Source organism: Rutilus rutilus, assembly GCF_951802725.1.
Source record: "Rutilus rutilus genome assembly, chromosome: 15".
In the NCBI taxonomy this organism is placed as follows: domain Eukaryota; kingdom Metazoa; phylum Chordata; class Actinopteri; order Cypriniformes; family Leuciscidae; genus Rutilus; species Rutilus rutilus.
In genome coordinates, this window is record NC_140220.1 from 27,492,996 (window position 1) to 27,512,516 (window position 19,521).

At 36.9% G+C, this 19,521-nt stretch overlaps 1 protein-coding gene and 1 long non-coding RNA gene across 2 annotated transcripts; one reads left to right on the plus strand and one right to left on the minus strand.

Moving 5' to 3' along the window:
• Positions 1–626: 626 nt before the first annotated feature.
• Positions 627–10,511, minus strand: LOC311304765 (uncharacterized protein). Its single transcript, XM_084432001.1, has 14 exons — positions 10,453–10,511; positions 8,838–8,991; positions 8,643–8,741; positions 8,125–8,223; positions 7,916–8,014; positions 7,718–7,781; positions 4,860–4,912; positions 4,509–4,607; positions 4,066–4,242; positions 3,867–3,965; positions 1,645–1,743; positions 1,471–1,569; positions 1,202–1,379; positions 627–862 (listed from the first exon to the last, which is right to left on the minus strand). Exons 2-14 carry the CDS (start codon positions 8,967–8,969, stop codon positions 828–830), a joined length of 1,332 nt encoding a protein of 443 aa, XP_084288127.1. The 5' UTR covers positions 8,970–8,991; positions 10,453–10,511; the 3' UTR covers positions 627–827.
• A 2,444-nt stretch (positions 10,512–12,955) lies between these two features.
• On the plus strand, positions 12,956–15,643 carry LOC311304439. Its single transcript, XR_014629923.1, has 2 exons — positions 12,956–13,032; positions 15,425–15,643. It is a non-coding gene; the product is annotated as an uncharacterized lncRNA (long non-coding RNA).
• The last annotated feature ends 3,878 nt before the right edge of the window (positions 15,644–19,521 follow it).

Here is a 19,521-nt window from a genome sequence, read left to right on the forward strand (position 1 = left end):
CCCTAGCAACCGCCTAGCAACCACCCAGAACACCCTAGCAACCACCCAAAATACCCTAGCAACCGCCTAGCAACCACCCAAAAGACCCTAGCAACCACCCAAAATATCCTAGCAACCGCCTAGCAACCACCCAGAACACCCTAGTAACCACCCAAAATACCCTAGCAACACCCTAGCAACCACCCAAAACACCCTAGCAACCACCCAAAATACCCTAGCAACCGCCTAGCAACCACCCAAAAGACCCTAGCAACCGCCTAGCAACCACCCAGAATACCCTAGCAACCACCCAAAACAGCCTAGCAACCACCCAGAACACCCTAGCAATCGCCTAGCAACCACCCAGAATACCCTAGCAACCACCTAGAACACCCTAGCAACCACCCAAAAGACCTTAGCAACCAGCCAGGACACCCTAGCAACCACCTGGCAACCACCCAGAACACCCTAGCAACCGCCCAAAATACCCTAGCAACACCATAGCAACCACCCATAACATCCTTGCAACCGCCTAGCAAAAAACGTTCTGCTCCAAACTTTCTCAAGCCAACTTAAAGTTTGTCTCGACGAACTTTCGCATCTAGTTTTAATTTGATATCAATCATAACTTAATTATGACCAAAAGTACAGATTTTTTAAGAACTTATGTTGAAACACTGAATAATGGACCAGTTTTTCTTATGAAAGAACACATAAAGTAGTGCTAGGATGCTGAGAGAGATGGAGATAGCCAGCTTGGGATCCACAGTGAAGCCGAGCACAAGCGCTACAGAGCCGCACAGCAGGACAGATAATAACACAACCAGCCAGGAAAACTGGAACAACGACTACACCTGCTGATCTGCAAGTGTCTTCATCTCATCTGAGAAAGAAATATGAAGATTTATCCACTTCATTTTACTGCCAAAATGAATGACTCTGAGTCGGTTCTTTAAATGAACAGTTTAAAAAGATGAGTTAATGATTTGAATCAGTCTGAAACACTGCCGTGTATTTGCAGAGAGAGAATTTATATGCAAGCAAAATAAACATGATGACTGAAATAAACCCAAATGTATGAGAATTTAATCAAACACAGAATAAACTCAAATGAATAAGAATGGAATTAAATAGAATCTTGTGAATCAGAATGTAACTGAATCAGGAAATCTGTATTGATACCCATTCCGAATGATGAGTATTAATCTAGTCCCAGACTTACGGACTCCAAAATTCTGGGTGAGGATGCTCTTCTGGTAACGGCAGTCGATTTTGTAGGGTGTCTCTCCAACGTTGTTGGGCCTGTAGAGGAGATGGACATCTTTAGGGTTACGGAGAAGGAGCTCAGTCAGCCTGCGGCTCCGTCCACGTATGGCGAAATGAAGAGGGGTGTCCCCTTTCTGTAGCCAAAGAGAGCAGAGACTTAAAGTGCAATATAGTCTCATCATGTTAATGTAAATTATGTACATGAAATTGTGACTGATGTTTTACCTTGTCCACTGCAGAGACTTTGGCCCCTTTGTCCAGCAACAGCTCCACTATATCTCTGTTTCTCATCTTGGTGGCTTTAATTAGTGGTGTCTCAGAATCCTAAATACACAAAAATACAGACTCAACACTAGCTCATAACAGCAAAGCAATCTCTTGAACATGAGTCTTCTTTACTTTAGTGGTGATCTCTGTGTCTGGATTGCACTGCAGTATGTCTCTAACCATGGTTGCATTGCCTTTCTCTACTGCCCAATAGAGAGCAGTCTTATTCTTCTGTAAAAAAACAACAACAACAGTACAGTCATTTCAGTTTCCCATAACTTTTATACATCTCTCATTTGTTGTCTATACTATAGTAGGGCTGCACGATTAATCATTTAAATCCTGATCACAATTTCTGCTTTTCTCGATTAATTAAGCATAATCATTTGCGATACTGAACCGCTGGTAATGAGCAATTATCTTGCACTGGAACCAAGCCTACACAAGCTTTTAAACTTGGGGTTGCCAGATGTCAAATGTCTTAATCCCCCAATCAGGGCTTTTCACTTAAATGGATTATTGTACATTTTCCAAACAGTCTTTGATCATCTGAAACATCAACAAACAATTATGTTGGCGTTTACTGATCTCCACAGCAATATTCTGCTCAAATAAAAGTTTAATATAGTCAGTATTTCCTCACAAGGCCTCGACTACATAGTTTGCAAATGTGTTTGCTGAATAAATGCTCTTATGCATCCTCTGTGCTACAAAATAGTTTTTGTTGTCTTAATAATAAAGACATTAACATAGTTTGTAATTATTGGAATGAATAAAAAAAAAATGTAAAGAGTGTGTTAATGTTTATGATAAATATATTAAAGCAAATTAGATAAAATTAGAGATGTATTTGTCGTAATTGGAACTGGCCAGTTTTTGCTCCAAACACATGATCGGCAACCGGACAGGGCACTATACTTCAATACCTCACCACTATACTTCCTCGCTCCTGTCTCCGCCAAGAAGAATATCCTCATTCGCCTGGCGGTCATCGCCGACGCCTAGTAGGCTACGGTGCGTGTCCACTACAGCGGCAAAACTCCGCTCAGTGCACTGGCAACGCTGTAACGTCTCCGCTTTGGTTGCGAGTGTGTTTAATCCAAGTTTTTTTCAACACACGGACAGTATAATCATCAGTGATGCACGCGATTACATTTAGAAATAGACAAGATTTGTTTCCAAATGCACCAAGCAAAGATCATTTCAATTTTATAAACTTTTATAAACCCAGCCAATATAATCACAATGAACACATCCCAAATAAAATCTTTAACACATATATAACAACTGCAAAACCACTCAACTGACATCTGTCCATTTTGGATTTAGATTCATTTTCTGTAGCCGTTAAAAAAAAATGACACATTTGCATGTACTTGTTGTGGACCAACTCAACTCTGACAGATTGGGGAGGGGGGAGGGGGGAGGGAGGAGGGAGGGGGGGGGGGGGGGGAGGGGGGGGGGGGTGATAGTGGTCATGTAATCTTTATTTATTTATAATTTATTATTATTATTATTATTATTGTTAAATTAGTGTTCATAAACGAGTTATGTATGGTCTTTCAAGAATTTCAAGTTAATAATATAACAATTTACGAAAAATATTTTTAAAGCTTGTGTCATGTGGTGCCCCCCTAGTGGTTGTGAATGCTGGCCCAAGTGCCCTTATGGATAATCCGGCTCTGCAACCCGATCTCTGTTCCGGTCTGTTCCCTTTAATGTTAATAAAACAACCAAAAACAAAGAGAAAATCACTCACTGCTCTGAGAACTTTAATAGTAGCTTTAATAAGTATCAATGTATAATTTATACAGTGAAGTCTATGTAGTGTTTTGTTTGTATATTTGTTCATTTAATTTCTTTCTTGAATGCTTCTGTTAAATACACCTACTGTGGCTGAAAAAATAAAGCACTATTTATTTCATTTGTATATTATATGTTGTGTATATGTAATGTGTATTTTTGTTCTTATCTTTTAATAACAAAGAAAATAATGACAAAGATTTTTATCTTCGCCACTTTGGCCTAAATGTCTAAATAGGGGCTATGTTTAAATAGGGAAATTAGTTTGGCTGTGATGCTCAGTCACTTGCAAAGTAGTAAAACCAACATGAAAAAGAATTGTGATAAAATCATGAATCGTGATTTTCCTGAAAAAATTGTGATATGATATTTTTGCCATACTCTCTTGTTTTGTACTTTCATTAAAGTGCAATAATTCTGATGAAATGTAAAAGGAAATTTCTCAATAATCACGAATGATCATTTTTGAGCAAAATAATCGTGATTATCTGTTTAACCATGCAGCCCTAGTTTAAAGTATTTTAATGCATATGATGTAACAGGCATGTTACCTGGCCTCCAATGTCGATGTCTGTATACTTATGCAGTAGTTCCCTCACAATCTCAACATTCCCATCTCTCACAGCTCTAATCAGCACACTGTCTTCACTCTAGAGTTTTAAACACAACACACAATGAAAATACTTTCTCATCCAGTATATCCGTTTTACAAATATCCATTTGTACGGTTTATTGTGAGGCTCAACCCACCGTGCCGGCATCGAGCAGGTCCTGCACAATCTCGGTGTAGCCCTCTTTATCTGCGATCATGAGAGCTGTGGTTCCATCCTTATCAGTCAAGTTTACATTGGGGTTCCTCTTCAGAAGCTCTTCAACCACCTCTGTGTATCCTCCCTTCAAAGCTACGATCAGTGCCGTCATGGAGTTCTGAGTGGGAAAGATGAACAAAATAAGAAACAGTCCATTAGGCCACTGATGTAATGCTTCTAAATCAGCACAGCAGTACATCAGTTTTTCTAGTTAAAACAAAAGCTCAAATATTTTATACGGTAGAAATTAAGGGTAAGCAAAATATTTATGTATCCTTATCCAGTAAAATCACAAATTGGAAAAGTCATATGGCCTTTGAAAATGGTTGTGGACAAATCGGGAGCCCTAGAGACAAAAAGGCTGAGTGAATGATGAGCACATACCGCCCCCTGCCGGTCAACATCAGCTCCGTTTTCCAACAGGTGCATCACGCAGTCGTAGTGGCCCTTTCTAGCAGCCCAGATCAGTGGGGTGGTGCCAAACTAAAAGTACAAAAAGTACAAAAATGCTGGTTTAAAGTTAAATATGCTGGTCTTTACCTTTAATATTTTTACCAGTAACACAAGTTTAACTCAAATTAAATCTATCAACAGCAACTGTGGCATGCTGTCGATTACCAGAGAAAGTAATGTTGACTTCAGCTTGAAAAACAGAACAATGCACTTACAATGGAAGCTTGTTTTCAACTCAGAATATTCATTTAATCGCAGTTAGGCAGGATTGGTTTAGCTCACCTCATCAGAGCAGTTGACTTTAGCTCCATGCTCCAGCAAGAGTTTCACAATCTCTGAATTATGGAAGCAGATTAGTCTCAAATATAATTCACGCAAAAAACATGATTCACAAATGCGTAGACAATTTCACATGCATGAAACCTAATTCACGTGCGTGAAAAAAATATATATATTCACAAAAAGCAATTCACATGCGCAAAATAAAATTATATACTCAAAAAATACATTTCACAAATGCAAAACACAATTCGTAGGTATACAACTGTGCACAAAAACCTTTGAATGTTTAAAATGTACGAGTGTATCCTTGCATTTGAATGTGCAAATCGCCATTCACGTACGAATCGCCTTAGATATGTGTGTGTGTGTGTTTTTGAGACTTTCCTGGCAGCATAACACTCGTAACACAGAGCAGTCGTACTCTTTAGCCAATCAGATTTAAGCTTATCAATCGACCAATCAGTATCACGTGAGGGCGGGCCTACCTACATGTTACGTCATCAGCTTTCGACCAGTTCATGGCTAAGCAGAGGTAAGTGCAGTTAATCGTTAATTTCTGTGTTAACTTAAGTTAAAGAAGTTTGAGATCAGTTGAAGCAATACTTTAAGAACTATTAACTGATGTAAGCAAGTGCTGTTGTAATCAGATGTCCCATATCGTGTCAAAAATGAAGAAGAATGATGCTTGTTTTGTTGTATTTTAGCTGAAGGTACAGACAGCTCTCACAGCTACAATCACGCTAATGAGTGCAAAACAATCATCTGTGGTCAATACCCATCGAGATTGTTCTTTAAATAGTGAATAGACCTATTTTAATGAGGACCCAATGTTTTTTGCCATTTGTGTATGATGTTAAATTATTATTAACACTTGTTTCCCTGCATTTTATCAGGATTACTCACCTTTGGTGTGACATCTGGATAGCAGTCACGAACATCTTAATTCATGTTGTTTCTTTATTCTCTTTTATACTTTTTTTTTGTATTTATGTCTTAATTGGTAACACTTTATTAAAACGTTTCATTAGTTAACATGAACTAATAATGAACTGCACGTGAACAGCCTTTATTATTTTTTGTTAATGTTAACATTTACTAATACTTCATTAAAATCTTGTTAACATTAGTAAATGCACTGTAAACTAACAATGAACAGCTGTATTTTTAACTAACGTTAATAAAGATTAACAAACACAGCAACAAATGTATTGCTCATGGTTATTTAATACATGAACTAATGTTAACTAAGTTATTGTACCTTATTGTAGAGTGTTAGCAATATATTCAACATGCATTTCCTTATGTTTTGTGCTGTATTGTGATCTCAAGGTTTTTAAATAAGGTTTTTTATTGTCATCTTAAGGTCTCAGGACAATATTGTGAAGCATTAATTTTTCTTTGCCTAGTAAAATAGGCAAATCAGATTTTATGCTGATAAGACAAAGGTACTTATCATAGAGAGGCAATTAAGATTATGCGACTAAGATTACTTCGTAAACTCTATTCAAATACCATCACTTAATTTCCCACGTCCTCTGTCTGCACCTCTTGTACTATAGGGTTTTTAGTACTTTAAATATCAGGACAAAATCTTATATGTCCTAACAGAGAGGTCTACTGATGACCGGACTGAACACAATTCATTTGTTAACTTTTCACTTGATGTATTGCACTTATATTTATATACTCTAAAAGCAAAGTACACTCTGACTGGATCTCACAACTCCTGAAGAGACGTATATTTCTCTGTACTGAATATTGTGCTTCACAGTTTAGACTGTCAGTTCATGATCTTCATATGTAACAGGAACATTAATCATGATCAAGTCATTTTATATATTTTATTCCCAAAGGATTCAGAAACTTTCAAATTAATAAAACGTGTACATCAAATTGAACTGTCTGAATCTTTTAATTCTTACAAGAACATTTAATAATGCATGCATAGCAAGGCTTTATTCCTAAAGCGTGTACATATAGTCCGCAGGAGACAAATGAATACAGTAACAATGCATCACTTTCAACCACTTGTTGAAACAACTCAAAATGGATGGCTTGCAACATGACTGTTTTCAAAGAATTACAGTAGAAATGGTAAGATCACAGTACTGGTTGTCTGCAACTTCATACATCATCTGTCTTGGAAATCTGAAACAATAAAACTACATAATATATGCAGATCAAAACATGTCTCCTATATATGCACGTCATTACATACATTATCATAGGTTAAATGTGTGGTGGACAGGACATGAAAATCCATCAATACTAAAAATAAATGTTTATATTCACATGTGGACTAAACAGCAGTTAATAAACTATTGCTTCAAATGATCTCTAACTTCTGAACACAGAAATGAACGATTAACTGCACTTACCTCTGCTGCTCAGCCATGAACTGGTCGAAAGCTGATGACGTAACATGTAGGTAGGCCCGCCCTCACCTGATACTGATTGGTCGATTGATAAGCTTAAATCTGATTGGCTAAAGAGTACGACTGCTCTGTGTTATGAGTGTTATGCTGCCAGGAAAGTCTCAAAAACACACACACACATATCTAAGGCGATTCGTACGTGAATGACGATTTGCACATTCAAATGCAAGGATACACTCGTACATTTTAAACATTCAAAGGTTTTTGTGCACAGTTGTGTATCTAAGAATTGTGTTTTGCATTTGTGAAATGTATTTTATGAGTATATATAATTATATTTTGCCCATGTGAATTGCTTTTTGTGAATATATATTTTTTTCACGCACGTGGATTTTTTTTGTGTGTACGTGAATTAGGTTTCATGCATGTGAAATTGTCTACGCATTTGTGAATCATGTTTTTTGCGTGAATTATATTTGAGACTAATCTGCCTCCATACTGAATGGCCTCTACCGGCTGCCCAGATAATGGGGTAGACTCTGTATTGCTAAGGTAACCACATCAAAAGTATGATCAATTTTAATCAATGATTGCATATATTACATTTGGATTCATTGTATGATTTGTATGTCTGTGCTTCTCAAATGTGGAAAGGCAATTGATAAGTTTTTCCATCTTTACCACTCCAGTGGTGATTTGGTTTGCCCCAGTGTCCAGCAGGATCTTGGCCACCTCAACTCTATTTTTATATGACGCCCAAGTAAGGGCGGTCCAATTCCCCTGCACGACACAAAGCCACCTCATTAAGTTGATAAGGTAAGAATGTGTTCTTTTTTAAATGTGATTATGGTACTAGATAAAGTAGATGTATTCCTTTTTGATTTTCTCACCATGTCTCTGTGCTCAATATAGGCACTGTTTTCCAGCAGCTCTTTCACCACCTCCACATGCCCCTCTTTAGCTGCAGAGATCAGCGCGGACCAGCAGTCCTATCAGGGAAAGGCACAAAGATGGGCCGCTATGGAAACTATTGAACCACTGGCAATGTCGCCATGGGAACAGTGATGGAACTACACTACAAAAAACAGCCCTATGGCACAGTTATAATGGGCACTTCACCTTATACAGATTATAAATATATAACAAAGATAAGTCTGAAAATAAAATAAGGATATAAACAGGCTTCAGGATATTTCAGGATATTGAATAAATAATAAAGGGAAATGCTATGAAGATGACTGCTGGTGTCAATAAAGAAAAAAGGGACAAATTTTACCAAAGAAAATCAGAAATTCATGTGAATTTTTTATAAATATATAAATAATACATACATATAAATATAAATATAAATGTAAATATATATATATATATATATATATGTAAAGCAGTTATGTGGGCATTTTCTCACCTCATCTTCCAAGTTGACGTCTGCTCCCCTTCGGATGAGCTCTTGAACAATCTCAAGACTGCCCTGCTCCGAGGCCAACATCAGAGGAGTCTGTCCATTCTGTCAACGACACAACGAGAAAGACATATATTTGATATCTTAACAATTTAGCTGAACATCTTAAATCATGTTTGACTTTTTTCCGATGCAACTTACATCGCTTCGACCATCCACCACTTTGAACTTATCTAGATGGGCTTTTACAGCAGCCAGATTTTCTTCTTCCACGTAGCTGAAGAGGTTCTGGATGGCCAGAGTGGTCATCTTGATGGAGATTGGGATGTCCATGATTGCCAGTACCTAGGACACCCTGAGTAGAAACTCATTTAGTCACTTTCAGTACATACATTTTGTAAAGAGACCTAAACTGCATATCACAATAGGTTGTAACATTAATTTTGTCCAACATCTCCACAGACACACTCACAAATAGGTTTTCCCAGAGTTATGTTGAAAATCTAGGTACGCCTTTTGAGTTGCGGGTCAAATTTACCCTAATTGGTTTCCATGCAATTCACCCAAAATCAATGCTACCAACAAATATTTTTTAAATTTAAGAAATTTTTTTTATATTTTTTTACAAAATTGTAGCTTGTCGGTCAAAAATAATCTATAATGAACTTTAGGTTGCTATATAATGTTAAATCAGATAGAATACATGTGTACAATAACAATTTTCGGGAAAAAATAACATTACGGTGTCCAGAAATCAATTTCAGTACATTGGGTCATTTTGGGTACATTTGAGAATTTCTACGTGACTAAATCCATTGATACTTAATCCAAAAATCGTGTATTGTAATGGTGTAGTAGTGGTACAACTTTTGCCATGCGTGTCAGAGGTTCTGGGTTCTAATCCACACTTGTATATTTATTTTTTTCATCAAAACCGAATATGTTCATCAGTGGTTGTAGGCTATATCAAGCAGGGCTTTTGTGTGCATTTTGTTTTGTAAGATTTCAACGAATAGAAAGTCTCCGCAACGGCTATAGATTGAAGCGCGAAACTGCGCTGCTTTTAAGAGGACCAAATCTGAGGTGAACGAGAGAGCTCGTCCGTTGCGATACATGTGTTATAATGCGTTGCTATTGACGACTGTCATTATAAGGAAGGAAATGCCACAAAATATAATCTTGCTTAAAAAAGTGCATTGAGTTAAAACACATAAAATACATATTTATGACAGTAATATATATCTTATAATATAATAATAATATTATAATAATATAATATTATTTTAACAGACATGTTGATCTGCTTTATCAATGCAGAAATGTTCTCCATGAACACCTGCAATTGCTGATAAAGCACAAACCTAATTAAAGTCAAGGGTCAAGAGGCCAACTAAAGCAAACACTGATCCCCATAATGGTAACCTCAAATGAAACATTTTCAATAAGACATCAACATCTAAACCTCTGTTAATTCTCAATAAGAACTTCTATAGACGTGTGACAGAAATAAAGTCAGTCTGGTTAGTATTAAGTGAAGCTGGTAATGCTGTTTGTGGAGTTGTTTAATCAGATCTTGAGAGAGTTAATGTCTTTTATCTTCAGTTTATCTAAGGCTGTGTCTGAATATAGTTGCAGTTTGTGTTCTTATTACTCTTTAGAAAGATGATTGAAAGAATGTTTCAGGAACATCACACTAACCTTTAACATTAAAGACACTGGACATTTTAATGTTCTTGGAATGTTAGAAATCAACATTCCTATAATGTTGAATTTTAAATCAAAATTAAGTTGAAAGAACGTTTGAGGAACATTATACCTTTTAAAACACGTTCCTCTAACGTCAAGAAAACTGGACATTTTTCACGTTCCCAGAACCAACACTGAATATTTGGAGAACGTATAACAAAACTCTGTTAGATGCATGGGGCAAAGCTGAGATGTAGGATGACTGGTATGTATGACTTACAACAAGCAGATGGAAATCGAAGAAGCTGAAAAAGAGAGAAGAGAATAATTATTTTATAAATCATAAAAAGGTTCAAATGTATAAATTGTATAAGATCTGAAAATAAGAACAAATAAGCTATATGAGTTCACGTTCACCCATAAATGAAAATTATATCATCTACTGAATAATTGTGGTATAAATTCCAAAAGTTAATAAAGGCTCTTGAATCTAAAAATGCTTGAGAAGAATGCACCAATGCATCTGATGCGACTTTACAAATAAGAAACCATATTAAGTCAGTAAAATATATTTTCATTCTTGAAAATACTACTACTACTACTATTAATTAGTATTATTATTCTTAATACTGTTAACAGTAGGCTAATAATAAAATATAATAATAATAATAATAATAGTAATTATTATTATCATTATTATGAATAGTATTAATAATACTAATAACTTTTATTTGTATTTTATTTATTATTATTTCAGTTTATTTGTTATTAATAGTAGAAGTAGTAGTAATACTATTAATAATTATTATTATTAACACTGTTAACAATAATGATTGAAATAAAAATAATAATTATTAATATTATTGTTATCAAAAAACAATATTAATATTATTACATATTTAAATATTATTAAATGAAGTGGTATTAATAATATGAATAATATGAATGACGGATGGCCGATTTCATATCTGATCTCATCTTTACAAGCTTCCCAACCCAAACAAGAAGAGAACAAAAGGAGCGCCACGTTTGGGTGTTTGCAGATGAGACATTATACTGCAAATAATCAGTCAAGTAAGTATATCTTGATGCTTTTGTGACACCCCAAAGTATGTGCACATTTTGTGTAAAGTTGTTATACATTAAGCAGAAATTTATTTTCATTTATGTGAATTGTAAGAGATGTGAAAGTAAATCATTAACTTACAGGATTAGTGTAAGAATATAGTCTGTTGTTATGAGAAACCGGGACTCTTATTATGAAAACTGAAAGGAGGACTCTTATTTAGGAGGTGTGTGCGCCTGCGCCCTCACATCTGCTCTCTGCTGAGGATTTGGTGCGACATGACACAGTGGCTCCTGTCTTATCAATTTTTCCTGTTATTTTGCAGGTATACAACAACTTAATAATATGCACACGAGATCTGTAATGCAAATGTATATGCCGCAGATATTTCGAGTAATGACGGTCGGGTTGTGAATATGTCGATAACGTTATGCAGACTGTCCGCCATTTCGTGAAAGCTGTAACACGAGGTGATTGTGAAATGCGTTTAATTCGATTCAAATTGACTCCAGTTACAAGGTTATAGTGTGCATTATGAGTTTGCTTTAAAATTGTGTTTGGTTTATTAAGTTATGTATACATATAAAGATCGGATGCACTTTCTCAGTCAAATGTTTCAGACATACATTCAGCCGATGTAATACTGTGTTATTTCCTGCTGCTGCAGAAAGAAAAATTTATGTTAAATATGTATGGTTTACATATGTTTATATCCAACCGTCTCCATTGACTGCATTGCAAGAGCCTGCCTCCTTGTCATTTCTGACTTGTAACAAAAAACAAAACAATGTCGAAAAGCTGCTATGTGACAAGGTGTACAGCAAACAAGCTAAAAAATCCAGAAATAAGTTTTTATAATCTGTCGAACCCAAAAAACAAGCATTTAAGGACACAAAAGTGGAGCGCAAGGTGTCATATTACTCTGAGAACTACGTCGACTGGAGCATCGGCGACATTATAGCTTAGCTTACAAAAATATAATATATAAAACTGACATTTGGATATTTGACTTCCCAGTGACAAAATGTTTACTGCATTTTTTTAGTGCATACTGAGTGTCAGGATCCCAATTTACCCATTCGTTCCAGCCTGTACCCACTTTTGTGTCCTTAAACACTCATTTTTTGGGGTCGACAGATTGTAAAAACTTATTTCTGGGTTTTTTAGCTTGTTTGCTGTACACCTTGTCATACAGCAGCTTTTAGGCATTTTTCTGTCTTTTGTTGTAAGTCATAAATGACGAGGCAGCCTCTCGCAATGCAAAGTCAACGGAGATGGTTGGATTGTCCCACCCCGGTGGGCGTGGTCTTCAGATTATGACGTGTTGCGCTCTCTCTATTGCTGTGTCAACCGTGGTAAATAGCCAGTCAAATCCTTCATGAAGATGGCTATGTGCGGCGAGTTTAAAATTCAAGATTACCTTTCTCAGTTTGCATGGGTCTTGGGTTTGCATGGGTCATTTATCTATATTTGTGTAATTGATAGTTATGTTTAATTCCCTGTAAAGTAGCAATACAAATGTTCTCTATTTTTAATCACTTTAAGCCCAGTGTCAGTGAAGATGGCGTGGTCAGTGGAATCCTGGTGTTTGTGGGAATTAGAAGGAACCTTGCCCAGCACTATGATGTGACCCTGATGACTGAGGTAATTCATCACATCACACATTCATCAACAGTTAGCAGTCAAAAGTTTATGTACGCTTTGCAGAATAAACTGCTTCGTAAGGGTAGTACTAAATAAAAAGAGAACATATACATTTTTGTGATCCCTCTTATTGCTGAAATTAACATTTTGCAGATACTGCAAGGTGTATATAAACCTTAAAGCGCAACTGTATATCTATCACTTTCATTCATTTGAGCCAAATACAGTGGTGGTCAAAATTGATGGCACCCCTGATAAATATGATAAAAAATGGCTGTAAAAAATTAATTTTCATTGTTTATCCTTTTGATCTTTCATTCAAAAAATTCACAAAAATCTAACCTTTCATTGAAGTAAAAGAATTGAAAGTGGGGGGGTAAATCACATTATGAAATAAATGTTTTTCTCTAAAACACGCTGGCCATAATTGTTGGCACCCTGTTATTAAATACTTTTTGCAACCTCCTTTTGCCAAGATAACAGCTCTGAGTTTTCTTCTATAATGCCTGATGAGTTTGGAGAATAACTGACAAGAGATCAGAGACCGTTCCTCCATACAGAATCTCTCCAGATCCTTCAGATTCACAAGTTCATGTTGGTGCTTCTTCTCTTCAGTTCACTCCACTCATCAGGTCAGGGAACTGGGACGGTCATGGCAGAAGCTTCATTTTGTGCTCAGTTACACATTTTTGTGTTGATTTTGATGTTTGTTTTGGATCGTTGTCCTGATGGAAAATCCAACCACGGTCCATTATAAGATTTCTAGCAGAGGCCGTCAGGTTTTTGATTTTTTTTTTTATCTGTTTGTATTTGCTAGAATCCATAATACCATGTATCTGAACAAGATGTCCAGGACCTACAGCAAATAAATAGGCCTACAACATATAAGATCCAGCAGTATATTTAACCGTAGGCATGGGGGACTCTTCATCCCTGTTTGCACCAAACACATCTGCTGGGTTTGCTGCCAAAAAGCCCTTTTTTTCGTTTTATCTGACCACAGAATCCGGTCCCTTTTGAAGATCCAGTCGTGTCTGACAACTGAATATGCTGGAGTTTATTTTTGGAGGAGCGAGGAGGATTTTTCTTGAAACCCTCCCAAACAACATGTGGGGATGTAGGAAAAAAAATTTTTTTTTTTTAAGGCTTTCTGACCCCCAATACTCAAGTAATCTCTGCAATTCTCCATCTGTGATTATTGAAGAGTCTTTGGCCACTCAAACTTTCCTCCTCACCGTGCATTAAGACAATATAGACACGTCCTCTTCCTGGCAGATTCGTAACATCTTTAGTTGATTGGAACTTCTTAATTATTGCCCTGATGGTCAAAATGGGGATTTTCAATTCTTTAGATATTTTCTTACAGCCACTTTCTATTTTATGATGCTCAATCTTTTGCTGCACATCAGAACTATATTCTTTGGTTTTACTCATTGTGATGGATGATTCAGGGAATTTGGCCTTTGTGTTTCCTCATATTTAAAGGAGAACTTGGTAACTTTTTTAACTTAATAAAACTGTCTAGAAATCATTTGGATGGTTAAACAACCTGTTCTGGTGATATTGGTGACTTTTCCCGCTCCCCCCAGCGTTCCCAGGCGGAAAACCAACCTTGCAACTTGGGGACTACCGTCCCGGCAAGATAGAAATTGGAAGTCTCGTGAGAAGCGAGAACGAGAGCGAAACACGAATTGCTTTACGGCAATTTGACATAAACACAAACGCATGTATGATGTATTACCCATAGTTACCCACCTCGGTAGACATAGCTCCACACGATACAGTTGGCTTGCTCCGATCAAAACAAGCGCACATGAGCAGCGGTAGAGAGGGGGAGGAGGCCGCCGCAAGTGAGTTTTTTACCACCGTGTTGTGAAATATACGCCCCCCCACAGCTGTAGGGGGAGCTCGTGGGGAAAACATGCGACAACAAAAGGGAAAATCAGCGCAGAAGTGACTAGAGTTCGCTAGAGTTGCCGAGTTCTCCTTTAAACTCCTGTGAAACAAGAAGTCATAGCTAGACAATTTCATGTTCCTAGTCACCCTGGTGTGCTAAATAAAGGTAAATATTAATGGGAATATACTTCAGAGATATTTTTCTCATAAAAAAATTCTAGGGGTGCCAACAATTATGGCCAGTGTGTTTTGGAGAAAAACATTTATTTCATAATGTGATTTACCCCCCAATTTCAATTCTTTTACTTCAATGAAAGGTTAGACTTTTTTGAATGAAAGATCAAAAGGATAAACAATGCAGATTTATTTTTTACAGCCATTTTTTATCATATTTATTAGGGGTGCCATCAATTTTGACCACCACTGTATAATAATGGACTGGATCTGTTTTATAAACAAATGTTTTCCTTCTGTTTTTTTTTTCTTTTTTCTCAAGGTATTTTTTCTGACTTTCCTGTCTCTTTGGAACACTTCCATTCACATTTACTTTGGAGAGCACCTGGGACATTGACATAAACAGCACTTTCCAACAACTTGGCCTTTTGGATTTCTTCAGTTTTTGTTTTGTTTTTAGACAAACTTATATTCACTGTAATGCTCGTAAGCATTTTGTCCTGTTTAATGTTGGTGCTATGTAAAGGTTTAAGAGCTAAAATTAACAAGGTTTGGTAACACTTTAATTAGGTTTCATTTGTTAATATTAATTTATGTATTAGCTAACATGATCTAACAATGAGCATTTTTTTTACAGTATTTATTAATCTTTGTTAATATTAGTTAATTAAAATATAGTTTGTTAAAGTTAGTTAATACAATTTATAGTCATTGTTCATGTGAGTTCACAGTCAGTGCATTAACTAGCCTAATTGTAATACACAACTTTTGAATATAATAATACATTATTAAATGTTGAAATTAACATTAACTAAGACTAATAAATGCTTAAAGTATTATTCATTCTTAGTTCATGTTAACTGAAGTAATTAACTAATAATACCTTTTTGTAAAGTATTACCCGTGTGAATCTTAGTGTTGTACATGGAATGATACTTTTCTTCACATTTTGTTTGTATTAATTCATGGGGTGTGTGTTTGAGGTACTGTGTGTTTGCTTCTAAAATGATGTGTATACTGGTAATCCCTAGGTTATGGGGACCAAATTAACCCAAAAGTATAGTAATACCAGTAAATTACATGGAAACAATCTTATAAATCATACAGAATGATGTTTTCTGAAAATGTAAAAATGCTAAATGTTTTCTGTGATGGATAGGTTTAGGTACCTTTGTATGAGGGAGAAAATGATTGTGCATAATAAGCATCATTGTCCTCCAGACTCTTTCTAAATGAGTTAAAGGGATCAACATGTGGATTTACCGTGGAGCTGGACTTTTTCTCCTGTGGAGTGTGCTCTGTCATTTTTTGGCCCGTCTCCCAGTACACGGTGAAACGTTGCAGTATTCACGGGAATTTCTTCTCCTGCTCTGTAATGCAAGAGGTGGTTCCGTGGATCCAAATGTGGTCTTCCCTGAGGAGATCGTTCAACCGCCGGTTCCTATTCCCGTGGCTCAGAGCTGGATATTGCCTCGGGTGAGGAGGAAGAGAGGGAGACGTGGAGGTGTACGGCAAAGGCTTAAAAGACTTGGACATCGCAGAATCCCTCTTCCCTCCATATTGTTAGCGAATGTACAGTCTCTCCACAATAAAGTGGATGAAGTTCGAGCACACGTGAGGTTTTTGGAGGAGTATAGAGACGCGTGCATCCTCGCCTTCACAGAAACATGGCTCAAAAATCACGTCTCCCAGGACACTATGGAAATCGAGGGCTTTGGAGCACCCTTTCGTTTAGACAGAGACCCTGCGGTGACCGGTAAGTCACTGGGCGGAGGTTTATGTTTATACATCAATAAACGTTGGTGCAACACAGTCATCATTCGTGAGTCCTTGTGCACACCTGATATCGAGCTTTTAGCAGTGTCGCTACGGCCATTCTATTTGCCGAGGGAATTTCCCCAATTATTTGTGACTGTGGTTTATATACATCCCAGGGCTAATGCGGACATTGCAATACAATCCCTGACCAAAGCAGTGCAGAGTTTCCAAGCACGAGCGCCAGATGCTCCGATTTTTTTAATGGGAGATTTTAACCATTGTAAACCTGGGAAAGCGCTTGGTCACTTTTTTCAATATGTCACTTGCCCGACTCGGCATTCTAGGTGTCTTGATCTTTGTTTTGGGACAGTCAAAGGAGCTTACAAATCGCTCCCGAGAGCTCCTATCGGTGCGTCCGACCACAGTGTTGTTTATCTTGTCCCGGAATACAAAACTGTTCTGAAGAGGAACAAGCTTGAGAGAACTTTGGTGCCGGTCTGGTCGGATGAATCGGTGATGGATTTACAAGAATGTTTTGCAGACACTGACTGGGACGTTTTTAAGAACATCTCTACAGATATAAATGAACTAACAGAAACTGTTTCTAGTTATATTTCCTTTTGTGAGAACATAATTGTTCCCAAGCGATCCCGTTTGATTTATGCTAATAATAAACAATGGGTTACAAAATCCGTTAAGCAACTAATTAACCAAAGGAATATTGCTTTTAATCAAGGAGACATGCTAAAATACAGGGAGCTCTCTAAGCAAGTTAAGAGAGAACTTAAACTTGCAAAGTTTGCTTATAAAGATAAAGTTGTAAACTTATTGAGTGCAGGGAATGCATGCCCTGCTTGGGAAGGGGTAAAAAATATGATGGGTATGCCAACAAAGAAGAGCGTAGTTTCACTTAATGGGACAAATGACCTTCAACTTTCAAATGAATTTAATGTTTTTTTTAATCGTTATGATGAGCATACATTTTGTAATGAGGTGTCTGTTTTTAATGACTCTGCTTGTATTTCCCCTAATGTCCATATTGACAAATGTGCTGTTATCAAAGTATTTAGATCAGTTAAAGAGCGGAAAAGCCCTGGTCCTGATCTTATTGGAGGACGACTTCTTAAAAACTGTGCTGTGCAGCTGGCTGAAATTTTTACTTATATCTTTCAATTATCATTACAGTTGCATATGGTCCCCCGTCTCTGGAAGGACTCTATAATCGTTCCAGTCCCAAAAATAAAAGCCCCCAAGCTATTGAACGACTTTAGACCTATAGCACTCACTTCTTTGGTGATGAAATCATTTGAAAAACTTGTGAAGACTGCCATAATGAACTCTGTGCAGGACAAATTAGACCCTTTACAGTTTGCGTATAGGCCAGGTCGGGGTGTGGATGATGCTACAGGAACACTTTTAAACTTGGTTTTAAAACATCTTGAGGGGGCAGGTTCTCTGGTCCGTTTGCTCTTTGTTGATTTTTCTTCCGCGTTCAACTGTATTAAGCCTTATGTTTTAGCTGATAAACTAAAACAAAACTTTAATATCGATCCTGGCCTGATCAGTTGGCTGATGGACTTTTTAACAGAGCGGCCCCAGCGTGTTAGGGTGAACGGGGTCCATTCGGATGTTCTTTCATCATCAGTCGGATCTCCACAGGGCTGTGTCCTGTCACCGCTTTTATTTATTTTATACACTAATGACTGTCAGAGTAGCTACCCAGGTCATCATGTTGTTAAATTTGCAGATGACTCTGTCATCGTTTCACTTTTAAGTCAGAAAAACTTTGAGCACGGCCCTGTTTTATCAGACTTTGTTGAATGGTGTGAATCTTCCTTTCTCAAAATAAATGTAAACAAAACTAAAGAAATGCTTATTAACTTTGGTAGGTCATCTGTGCCTCTTACTCCAGCTCTTATTAACAGTCAAGTTGTGGAGCAGGTAGAGACCTACAAATACCTGGGGATAGTCATTGATAACAAGCTGCGCTTTGAGTCACAAGTAGATGCAGTTTGCAAAAAGGCTCATCAACGTATGTATTTTTTCCGTAAACTTAGAAATTTTAACTTGGATACTGTTTTTATGAAAATGTTCTACTCTTGTTTTATTGAATCAATTCTTACTTTTTCATTTATTTGTTGGTATGGTTCCCTCTTGGAGAAGCAAAAGAATAGCCTGACTGCTGTAGTCAAAGTGTGTAGGAAAATAGCTGGAACTGCCTTAAACGACCTCAGTGAGGTGTACAAGGTTAGATGTGTGAAGAAGGCTAAGGCTATTATCGCTGATCCTTCCCACCCCTTGTGTCAAGAGTTTTTAATGCTCAATTCTGGGCGCCGCTATAATGTTCCACGGTGTAAGACTAACAGATTTAAAAAGTCTATGATCCCAAGAGCAATTAGTTTTTTAAATGATTGAGTAAACATATTGTATTATTATGTGTTCTGTATGTTTTATGTAACTGCTGCTGTAAACCAAATTGCCCCATGGGGGACAATAAAGTTAAACGAACGAACGAACGAAAGGGATAGTTCACATTAATTCTGTCATCATACTCACCCTCAAGTTGTTTCAAACCTGTATGAATTTATTTCTTCTGCTTAACACAAAGGAAGATATTTTGAAAAATGTCAGTAACCAAACAGTTGGGACCAGTTAACTGGT